The 12,323-nt window shown below is 44.2% G+C and overlaps 1 protein-coding gene across 1 annotated transcript in view; it reads right to left on the bottom strand.

The window, feature by feature from the left end:
• Positions 1 to 12,323, bottom strand: part of LOC102567778 (macrophage mannose receptor 1) — a 96,127-nt gene that overhangs the window by 47,117 nt on the left and 36,687 nt on the right. Inside the window, exons 14-19 of the mRNA XM_059729057.1 lie at positions 9,692 to 9,779; positions 8,577 to 8,721; positions 6,587 to 6,625; positions 6,328 to 6,491; positions 3,093 to 3,160; positions 455 to 555 (exon numbers count right to left, since the gene is read on the bottom strand). Coding sequence (XP_059585040.1) covers positions 455 to 555; positions 3,093 to 3,160; positions 6,328 to 6,491; positions 6,587 to 6,625; positions 8,577 to 8,721; positions 9,692 to 9,779 — 605 coding nt within the window. The remainder of the gene's footprint in view (positions 1 to 454; positions 556 to 3,092; positions 3,161 to 6,327; positions 6,492 to 6,586; positions 6,626 to 8,576; positions 8,722 to 9,691; positions 9,780 to 12,323) is intronic.

Genomic DNA, 12,323 nt, shown 5'->3' with positions numbered 1-12,323 from the left:
TGCTGATGGCTCACTGTGCACAGAAAGAGAGGCCTTGCCTGAGAAAACGTATGATTAAATGTGGACTCCAATATGAAAATTAGAGCACTACTGTGTGCCCTGTTCTTTGGCTGGTCCTATTCTAGTTCCTTATTTGAAGGGAAATCCTGAACACATTGAACACAATAGCAAAACTCTCACTGATTTTAGTGTTTAACCCTGGGCTGTTGCAGAGCAAATTTATTAATGCTAGATTGAGTTGCTCTGCATTCCAGTTCCTGTATCTCACTTGTTACAATCATTTCTATGCCCAACACTGCCTACATTGCATAAGCTCTAAACTACAGAGTAAGAAACTTTTATTTTAGTTATATTTTCCCAAATTTACTTTTTCTGCAGCTAAAAAGAAGGGAGGCGTGCACATAAAGAAAGATTTATCCATACACACATCTCAAAATGTCACTGTATAACTCACCAGAGTTTTTATGTATGGCTACACAGTTTTCTTCAGCATTTGCAAAGTTGGGCTCATTTGATGCCCAAGCTGCATAGTGTACTGGGCTTCCATCCAGCCAGCTAAGAACCAAAAACAGAGCAGTAGTTACTGGCTAAATTGCTTTTCAGTACAGTAACACTTCCTTTCCCAAAACACAACAATCCATTAGTTCTAATACAGAAATAATTTGGTAAAAGTATACTAATTATATTAATAACATATAATAAATATGTAACTATATACACAGTGCATAACAGTGAATATACATATTTAAACACAGTGATATAATAACAGAAATTCTAATAATAGATAAGAATAATGATTCTAAAATAAAAATAATAATAATACAATATTAATCACATATAATAAATATAAATGCAATAAATATATTCATCACATAGTATATATGTGATTTTAGGCTGACCTTTTATATGGTCGGTCTGACTTTGACAAATAAATTCCTTGCATGTGAAGGTAAAAATAAAGAATACATTTCTTTTTCATCATTATTATCTCTACTAGCCAATTGCTCATCAGGAATGATGGGGGGCGGGGGAGGAGCAGTGCGGGGAGGGGAAGAGTGGGTCTGGGCTCGATGCGAGGGAGGACTGGGCCCGAGGGTGGGGAGAAGCTGGCCCACCATGGCAAGGGGAACAGTGGGCCCAGCGCAACCCAGGGGGGGAAGAGTGGGCCCAGGAGGAGTGGGCCCAGGCCCAAGGCAGGGAGGAGGCTCGCTCCTCCCTTCCCCCAGCCACTGCTGCATGGGGCGGGGCCCGCTGCTCCCCCTGCACCGCCGCAGTGGGCTGGTTTCTCCCCTGGCTCCAGCTTGGTCCTTCTCCCCCACCACGTCAGGCCTGGGCTCATTTCTTGCCTTTTGTTCTGCTGCCGCTGATACGTGCCAGCTATTAGCTACACCCGCATCGGGCCTGCTCCTCCCACCATCGCTGCAATGTCATCCCACATTGGGCCCTGCAGGCAGCAATGACAGAAGTGGGGAGGGGCAGGTCGAAGCCAGAGCCAGTGGCCTCACCCCACCCCCCACCCGTGGCATCCCTGTGGCAGAAATGCCACCGTCTGTGTCCCTCTCCAGAAATCTGTCTCTGCCAGGGTGAGAGGCTGGTGTTGAATTCCTCAGGGAGGGGGATCTTTCTCCCTGCCTACATGACAAAAGCCTGGTGCCTCAGGTGTGGATTCTCTGGTCACCTGGGGACAGGGAGGGAAAAGCCCCGCTCACCGGCCCAGGTACCCAGTGATGCTTTTTAAATTGGTTGGCTAGTGGCCAGCACTGGCAGCTTCGATTGGACCGGGCTGCTGAGGTCAGAAAGGTTATTTAAAGGCCCGGTCCAGGAAGAAGGCAGCCATTAGCCATGCGGTCATCAAGGTGAATCTGAAACTGGGAGAGGAGCTTCACCATCTGAAACAGGCTCTCTCCTCATAACTGCATGCTCAAAGAGTGACCTGCCTCCAGAGGAAAACTCCAACCACCTCTGGATGATGCGGGTGAGTAAGCTACTCGAGATTCGACTAGATATTTAGCTTACAGTAACTCAGATGCGAGATCAAAAGGCTACCTCAGCCATACTGGTTTGCTCTGTGGGATTCCTCTGATATTCCTATGACACTGCTCTACCTTTTACCCTGTTTTCACCCTACCCCCTGTAATCAATAAAGTTCTCCTTTGTGACCGGTGTGGGAGACTTATTGAGGGGTGGATCTAAATTATGCCGAGGAGGCTCCTTAGATCTGTGGACTAAGGGAGACTTTCCTATTAAGCCCCTGACTTGGGGAAGTGCCCCAAGTGCTGGTATTGGGTCTAGTACCAAGTGGACAAACAGACCTGTGTTTTCCAAGGTGCGCAGAGCCAGAATTTAGTCCAGAGCCTTGGATGGTGGCAGTGGGAACCCCAGGCTAGCGGGTGTGCTCCAGGGAAGGGGTCGGCTGGACATGAGGCACCCCAGGGAGGCACTCAGAGCCTGGAAGGTGGTTGGGCGCAGTGAGGTGGGCAGCTCAAATCAGGAGCGCCCCCTACTGGCCCACCACAATCCCAACCATACTCCCTCCTCCTCCAATGCTTCCATCACCTTCAAGGTGTAAGGGAGGGGGGTGAGGCCAACTCCAGTGGCCTCACCACCCTACTCTTCTCCATCGTTGCTACCTGCAGGGAGCAGGGCGGGGGGGTGAGGCTGGCCCTACCCCCTTGTTCTGTCTGCTCCATTGCCTCTGCCTCCAGGGAGCAGGGCTGTGCTGGCCTCGCCCCCACCCCTCCATTCCCTGTGTTCCCCGCTATCATGGTGGCGCTCCACCACCACCAGCTCCTGTTTGAACTTGTGTTCAAACTCTGATTGGCTGTTTGTCAGCCAATCAGAGCACAAATAAAGTGTTGTGGACAGACAGACAGCCTTAGGCTTTTATAATATTAGAATATTCATTTTTATATTCACATCAAAATATTTCCATTGGGGCAGTTAATTTAAAATACATTTAAATGCAAGGACTACATACATTTCGACACAAAATATGACTACCCACACCTTTTAACTCTAGCTGCTTTTAACTTGAACAAATATAAGATTTAAGCACTACATAATATAAGGCTAGATGTTGCTTATTTACTTACGCAAACTGGCGATCAACACTTTGAATTAATCCAATCGTGTATGACTCACTTTTACCATTTCTTAAAATCTATACACAAGGATATAATGTTAGTTAGTATGCCCTTGCATCTAATGAATAATTTGATGTGAAAACCATATTTTTTTCTAATTTTTTATACTAAATATCTAGAAGGCAGTCTGTATTGTGATTTGTGACTCTGAAGGGCCTCTATTGAGACATGAATCATATCTGCAAAGTTACAGACTTTAGCATCTTCAGCTCAAATGCTGTCTAATTAGTTTTGACTTCTTTTGTGGTATGAGTGAAGCCATTTGAATTTATTTATACCACTGGAAAAGATCTTTTCAATTTTAAAGAAAACAATCTGTACTTTTAGGAAGAGTTAAAAACTTTTGGTTGTTCATGGTAACACCCCCCAACCCCCACCCCCCAAAACCCCAAAGATTTTTAATCTGTCCATACTTTAGAACTCTCTGAACTCTCCATCACTACCTCTTCATATTCATATTCTCTTTCTCTATATTATTCCTCCCTCACTCTCCTTCTCTTCCACCGCAATGATGATCATAATGAAGTGAGTTTATCTGTGACACTATGGGCATTTGTACACCAAACCTTAAGGCAGGTTAAATGCCCTTTTGCACCATATTAATTGTGCTGCTGTTTGCACATTTGGCAGTGCGATGTGCCCTAAATAACTTTGGGATGCAGAAAATGACTTTGGAATTCAGCAAACTAAAACACCTATGACGTGTTTTAGTTTCCTACCTTACAGCCATGGAGGGAAGTACCAAGCCCCATGAAGTTCAGGGGCTGTGCAGGCAGCAACCCAGGAAGACAGGCTCCACTGAAGTGGGGGAAAAAGAAGTGGCAAGCCTGGTCTTCTTTTTTTTTTCCTGGAGCCTGCCTGCCTGAGCTGTGTGGGGCCCTGGTGCTTCCCTTTGTGGCTGTGATGCTTCCCAGGACTGCCTGAGTTGGGTGCCTGTGGGTGGGTGCAGCCTGGGGAGTGCTACTGCTGCCACAGAGGGAAGCACCAAATCCACTACAGCTCAGGGATCGTTTGGCCCACCAGAAGCTCATTCTTTCCTCCCCGTCACTGGAGAGGCAGGTAAGGATTGGATGTATGCATGCCACGGGGGTTTACTTTGCCCTAAATTGAAGTAGTGTTTTTAAAAAAACAGTTTCAGTTTAGGGAGAATTAAACCCCTGTGTTATGTACAAATGCCCAAAGGCCACATCTATATGTTACACTTTAGATATGATTAACCAGTTAATCACATCTTAAATTGTAACCCAGCCACATATTCAATCAACTAATGGTGTGATAAAGGAAAAAATAAGCCACAAAGTTATTCCACAAAAAATGTGCAATAACTTTGTGGCTCATTCATATCATGCTATTAATTGAATTTTCAGGGGGTCCTCTGTGGCTGGGAGTCCCAACAGCTGCAGAGGCTCACAGCTGCAGGGGTGCACTCCATGTGCTGCCATAGCTGTGAAACCCACAGCTGAGGAGACTTGCAGCCAGGACACTGTCCCATGCACTGTCCCAGCTGCAGACCTCATCAGCTGTGGGACTCACAGCAGCAGGAACTTGTTTCTTGCTGGTACAGGGGGAGCCCAGGATTGTAATTCCAGGCTCCCCCTGCACCAGCAATAAGGTGTGATTGGACTTGATACTAGACCACACAATCATGCCTCCTGCCATGTGGATTGCACATCAGATCCTATCATGCTTTTGCCTGAATATTTAGAGGGGTTCTATGGGTGCTTGTGGATGTGCCAGGAGGCTGCTCCAATGCACTGTAATTACAGTGTGTCAGAGCAGACTCAATTAATCAAGTCTGCTGGACTATGCTAATTAGCACACTTCAGCTGCATCCACGTGTTGTGTATCAGCATCTTGGTGGTGGGGGCACTTTAACTAAAACTTATTTAACATTGCTTAACTTGTTCAATGTCATTAAAACACTCCTGCCACCATTTTGAAGTGTGGAGACACTGGTACATGAGAAGTTGTGGGCACTTTAATTAGAGAGCCACTCTAATTAAAGCACCCCCCCCATACATTCCCAGACGACACGTAAAAATGCCCTATGATATTACCTGTTCTGATAGTTCCTATGCTGGAAATGTTTGAAAAGTTTCAAGGGACCTGATGACTCAGTGAGGGCCAGACCCTCAAACCTGACACAGGCCAGGACTACTTACTTATTAACTTTTGCTGGCACAGCTATCTCTAGCAGCAGAGTGAAGAGATGTAACTTATGATGAGTATAATTATCTTGTCCTGACCTGCCTTGTATACATGCAAAACTGCACTTTTGCTGGTATAGTTATTTTTTGCTCAGTGAAGTTAGAAGAAACTGCGCTGGCAAAAATTAAGTTCTTCTCCTATACAACTGGTCTTAGGCAAAACTCCCATCCAAATCACAGGAGTACATATGACTTAAACCACGTATATTAGATTGTTTAACCTAATAAGCAGAAAAGAAGCTGAATCATGCCTTCATTATATTGTACATTATTTAATTTCCTAGAAATAAGGTTCTTTCTCTAGAATATTTATTGACCCTAATATCAAGATAAAATTTTAGCCAACTTTTTAAATGAAGTCTTCATCGTTTTACCAGGAGGAAGCATGTTTTACCACCTGAAACCTGAGACATTGTTCCTGCCTTTGTTCGAGGTAATTTGCATCATCACAGAACTCAGAGATACCTCACCACATAAAAAATTCCTGCCCGGAGGGGCATTCCATCTTTTGACTCTTCTGTGAAATATGAAACATCATAACCAGAAGGAAATATGACTACATCCTGCTTGCCACCAAGCAACTTCAAGGTAAGCGGACTATTCCAACTTTTCTATTAGCCTAACCTGCATAAAATGACCTGTTCTGAATAGGAGATTTTACACCTTCAACTCTCCTATGAAATATGAAATTCAATTTCTACCGAGGAGAATTTTTACAATCTTTTGTCCTACGCCTGATGAAGGGTGTTTGTGCCTGAAAACTTGCAATTAAAGATACTTTTGTGCAAAAATCGAGTTGGTCTAATAAAAGATACCATCTCTACCACAAGTTCTGATTCCTTTACTGACCTTAACTTTCAAATCTACTGCAAGCATAATGACATGAGAAAATGATGTGACAACACACTTTCTCTTGTGTATGAACAGAGTGGGGTGTATGCTGGTTAGGATGCATTAAAAATGAAATTTTTACGTACATATTTCCATAGAAATTTTCTTTCACTATTACTTTCAATGACAGCAAGATCTCCAAAACTCTTCTTGCAGAACACCCTAGCTTTTGCCATAGGAACACTTTCTTTGCTGAAAAAATACTGCTTGTCTCCATTTATAATCCATCCATCTTCAGTGACTTCATAATCTGCAATGTAAATAATTAAATTCCACTAGCCATACCTGAGTTATTCTTATTATACAGTGTTATTCTTAGCTAAAAGGAAATATTTAAGAACTTACTGGCAGAAGAGCTTTTTGGTTCTGGTTTTAATGGTGATCCTATAAAGAAAATAACATGTGAACATGTAAATATCTGATGCATGTTCTTCCAGTGAATTTAATATTGCTTATACATTAATTCGTTATTTAGTAAAAATGAAATAAAAAACAATATTCAGACATTTTCCATGTGATTGACACATGCATTAGAGAACATATTAAACTCAGTAAAATGTCATTTTAGGCTGTACAGACTTTGGCAGCCCCCTTCCCTCCTGTTGGGGCTGGGTTGGTGCTTTGCTACATCCCCTCTCCATGCAGGGCCAGGCCATGCTACCTTCCCTCTCTACCAGGTGGGGTTGTACCTGGCCACACCTCTTTTCTTTTCCACAGGGCAGAGTCAAACTCCTTTCCTCTGTGGAGTTGTATTGGGTCCAGCCTGCCCCCTAGCCCTTCTGCACAGCCAGATGGTGTTCGTCATGCCCACCTGGGTGCCCAGATTGGAAACAGTGGCTGGCTCTGGCCTGCAGATGGACTGCCAAGTTGGCTCACTGGGCAAAAAGGTTGGACACCCATGTTCTAAGATATAAAACTAAAGAACTGGGCATATTAACAAGGAGTATCTTTATCGGGCCATTTGTTGATGTGCTCCATGTTTTCTAAACTATGTTATCTGATTCCCATCACACAGTTAGGATCAAATTTCAATTTGAATTAAGGGTTAATAGATTATCATTGACAGCCCCTTAACAGACCCAATTTTAGCCTCTGCGTGTGAGTGTATGCTGTTGGAAGTAATTAGGAAGCAATAATAAGCCTGTGGAAGCACTGCTACATTATAGCAGTTATCTAAAGTGCTGTGCAATTTAGGTAGTTGGGTGCCCTGTTGTTGGCACATTTGACTTTAGGAAGGTGTTATTTTGCATCTCATAGGCTATGTTGTGTTGCAAAAACTCAAGTGAGTTTCCCTTGTGGGGATTGATAGTTGCAATCCTTATCTGTTTATCTGAGTTCCTAAGAATTGTTTTTCCTCAAAGCCATGCTGTGTATACATTGTAATTAATACAGTTTAAATTGCCTAATTCAGACTGCCCTAGTCTGCATTAACTTTAATCCTCATTCAACAAGGATTAGTTAATTTGGACTGAAGCCAATTTTAATTCAGACTACAGATGTCCACATGCATATAGTGATGGCTGGATTAAACCTAGAAAAACGTCATGTCTAAAATGCCCTTGGAGTTTATCCACATCTGACTGAACAAAAAAGTTTGGAGAATTTCTGCTATTTATTCATTAATAATTCTGAAGTTCCCTACCTCAAAACACTGCTAAAGTTCCACCACTGATGAACTATTACAGAAGCCCCTTGACACTAATGGCCATAAAATGGCTCTATAAATCAGATCTAGCCCACAAACTGTAGATTGCTAACCTCTAGTTTATGTGGTCTGGATTTACACTTTCTGACTACATTTACTGCATTACTGTGTCTCAATTTCTTAACATATTGCCTTACGGAAAGAATGATTCTCATAGTCTCATGACTTGAATTTATATTATACCAGCTAAAATATCTGTCACAATCTGGATTTTTTTTATTAGAACGAAACCCTCAAGACTTTAAAACTTGATATAAAGAAAGCAAGGAGGAAATGATTCAGGTCGTCTAAAACATTGATTTTGACAAAATCAAAAATATGAATTTTGATTTTGACTTCTTCAGGTTATATATTGTACTGTGATATATTGTATTGCATTATCTTGTATTTTATGAAACAAAAAGGTACATTCATAATTAAAAATTAAACAGTCTAGTCTGAAACTATTGAAATGGGGTATTTTTTACTTATTCCTAGATGGAATTTGTCTTAAGAGAAAAGCAGAAGACAAAACTGCAGTAAATCTGATTGATATTTCAAAGCATTTCAGTTAATAGAAATCCATGTTGGATACAACATCGAAATTTCTCTGTTCTGCTGAATTCTAATTTAAAATACAAAGTAACCTGCCTTTCCTTATTTCACAAATCCAATCATAAAAATGGTCACACTGCATGTTACTCCACTTCATGGAAGTCTCTTTACTGACTGTTCCACACAGATCAATTCCAGGATTGTTGTAATCATATGATGCATGCCAATTTCCATAGCTCATCTATAGAAGAATACAACATTGTTATTTTCCTCTTTAAAAAAGAAGGAATATAAAGGAGTATAAGTTTCTCACACTGACAAGGACAGGGAAGAGAGAGACATAGTGATATTAGTCTGAAATCATATAGAAAACAAAGTAGAATTGCACTTAGACTATCCAAAGAGAGAGAGAGAGAGTGTGCGCATGTGTGTGAAGTACTCCTGTGCATTTTACTCAAAATGCTGCAAGGCCTAAGTGAGGAAGTCTCATGTTGATTGGGTGGTGGAGTGATAAAAATAACTCTGTTTTCAGATTAACTTTGATAAAAACAATTGCCAAACCACACACTTTATTTCTATATATCACACAAGATTTTGTGAGCTGAAGTTCACTTTATCAGATGCTGTAAAAGGATGTACAGAAAGCAGAGTGTAAGAAGGAGACAGAAGACAGCATTCAAGTTAAATTTCAAGCCATTCATTTACTTCTTGGGCTTTATTGTGCTATGGCAGCTATTGGGAAGTGAGGTGACACACATGGCTAGTGGATTCCAGCAGTCATATATAGACCTCTTTGGTGTGTATAGGCATGGGCTGGGCGTATAATTTAAGGGTAGGGGGAGAGGAACTGAAAAATATATCTTCAAGCAGTAACTCAACATAGACCCAAGGGACTGTATTATAAATTTGCCACAGTAAGACAATTATAGACAATTATCTCCCAGCTTGAAATCAGGTTTTTTTTCTTTGATTCTCTCTCTCAATCTGTGCACATGCACAGGAGGAAGTATTATCATCACGCAGCATAATCTCAGATTGTTAATGTTGTTTAGTCATTTTAAGAGTGAGCTAATGGCCTACTGGTAGATTGTAGCTATCTGTGATCCATATCTATCATTGAAATAGTCCCTAATTAATCTAAAGATTATGAAGTTAGTTTTTAATAGTTTTCAATAATGGTAAAATATTTGGTATTTTACTATGTCACTCACCAGAGATCCATCACTCCAAAGAAATCCCTCATCTGGATCCAAGTAAAATAAACCAATCCAAAAAGGCTGATCTGTTAAACTTCTGTCTCTAAAATATGTGACAGAAATATAATAATAGAATAATATATGAGGCTACCTATTGTCATACACATTACAATTTAGTGTTTACAGAACTTCAACAAAACTAGAGGTTTCCTGTAAAAATATTCCTTAGATCTACTGGAATGATAAAAGAATATTTGGAGAACTAAACCCTGGTGCTTAGTGTTTTTTATTTAGATCATATAAGCATTACTATATGACTGTATAAGATATCATAAGTGTAATGCATGACAAGACCCTTAGAAACCAACCATTTTCTAAATGGTTCAAAACAAGAAAACATCCATGGGCTTGACTGCATTAGCCACAGTCTCAGCAGGATTGACAATGGGTTCTTACCCCATTACCTGGAGGAACTGTTAACTTGGGAGTCCATACAGTACTTACTTTGTTCATCTCAATTGAGCTAATCAACCCTCTTGTCATCACGCTTAGCAGTATCTCCTCCTTCAGCCCTTTCCCTTCTAAATAAAAGCTTTCCTTTCTGCTACTCTTTTCATTTGACAAAGCCTTAGTGTGGGGACTTCCTTTGCGTCACTGGGCTACCCCTTTTTATACTTGTCTGGGCCCTAACCCTCTTGACCGGGGCGCCTGATTGGCTGTTGGGGCAGGGGCGGGAAATTCAAACCCCGGGCTTTAAAAGCCACGGGGTGACGTAGTTCCCAGCACTCGGGAACCAGCAGTGGGAAGGAGAGGATCCAGGCACACGTGTGTCCCGCATGCACGTGTGCCCCCTTAACTAACTAATTTACTGACCTGAGGCAGAGGAGGAAGCAGTAGCAGCAGCAGCAGCAGCAGCAGCAGAGGAAACAGCAGCGGGGGCAGCAACAGCTGATCCCCCGAAGGTAAGAGGGGCGGAGGGACCCGGCACAGCTGCGCCGGATCCGGAGGGGAAGCCCCCCGGGTCACATATAGCTGAGCCGGTAGGGAGCCGCGCTCCCGAGCCGCGCAGCGCAAACAGAGCACGCAAACAGGCGCGCTTTGTGAGAGCGTGCTGGCATTTGCGCAGGCGTTTGCGCCGGCGGGCAGGCAAGAAGGGTCAGGAGCGAGACTCCTGTACGGGTAGGGCGAAGACACCACACAGATCTACAGACAGCAGCTTAGAATGGTGTCGACGAGGAGTGCTGCTAGGGCCTCTGCCCAGAGGGACATGGCTAACCGGGGCTGGTCTGAGGCCTCCACCCAGACCGAGCCCATGGGGGAGCTGATGTCCCCCTACCTCCTGGCCTGCGGGGGATCCCCAGCGGGGCTGGGGGGGCAGAGATTGGAGGCCCCCACACCTGTCCGGCAGGTGCCCATCATAGGGATCTGGAGGCACAGGTGAGGGAGCTCCGGGAGGAGGTTAGCAGGCTGAGGGGTATCAGGGAGGTGGAGGATGAAATTGACGGCTATTTCCTTTCCCTGCAGGACCAGGCACCAATGGAAGAAGCAGCCCGGGGAGTGCCCTCCAAAGCAGAGTGGCAGATGGTCACATCCAGGACCGGAGCTGCTCGCAGCGAACAGGTACCAGTTCCTCCAGTCCGACTGGAGAACAGGTACGAGGCCCTGGTGACCCTGCAGGAGATGGAAGGGGAGGAGGAAACCCCTGGGCAGGAAGAATCACCACGTTCTTCACGCTCCGAACAGGTCAAGAGATCCAAGCGGACCCAGAGGAGGCGGCGACGAGTGCTCATCATAGGCAACTCCATCCTGAGAGGTATGGAAGGGACCATCTGTTGCCAGGACCCCTCAACACGAGAGGTATACTGCCTGCCTGGAGCAAAGATTCAGGATGTGAAGGAGGTAATACAGGCCAGGATCAAGCCCACCAATTACTACCCCATGGTCCTAGTCCATGTGGGTACTAATGATGCGGCCAGGAGAACCCCCGATTACCTGATGGCGGACTACAGTGCTCTAGGTGGTGTGCTGAGGGAGCTCGGTGCACAGGTGGTTTTCTCTTCCATCCTACCAGTGAACGGAAGCGGAAGACAGCATGAGAACTGCATGCAAGAGACCAACTGGCGGCTTCGGCAGTGGTGTCTCAAGGCAGGCTTCGGCTTCCTGGACAACGACACGCACATCACGATGAGGGACATGCTCAGTTGGGATGGGCTTCACCTCTCCCCCAAAGGTAAGCGTGTGTTTTCTTCTAGGTTGGCGGATCTCCTCCGGCAGGCTTTAAACTAGGCTTGCTGGGGGGAGGGGAAGATGAGGGCGGGGGAAGCTGTGGACCACCAAACCATGTGGCACCCACAAGGACAGCCCAGCCTGAAGAAAGAGAACATTGGGAACCTGCAAGACGTGGGGCGGCCAGCACTATGACACAGGTAAGAAACATAAAGGTAAAAAATAAGGGGCCCCTTGGGACTCGGAGCGGGGGGGCAGCAAAGGCACCTGTCGCAGGGCTCAAGTGGCTATATACTAATGCTAGGAGCATGGGAAACAAGCAGGATGAACTAGCGCTCCTGCTTGCACAAAACACCTATGACTTAGTAGGGCTAATGGGAACCTGGTGGGATTCGTCCCATGACTGGGCAGTACATATTGA

The sequence above is a fragment of the Alligator mississippiensis genome, chromosome 5, assembly GCF_030867095.1.
Source record: "Alligator mississippiensis isolate rAllMis1 chromosome 5, rAllMis1, whole genome shotgun sequence".
In the NCBI taxonomy this organism is placed as follows: Eukaryota; Metazoa; Chordata; order Crocodylia; family Alligatoridae; genus Alligator; species Alligator mississippiensis.
This window is presented reverse-complemented; position numbering and strand designations above follow the sequence as displayed.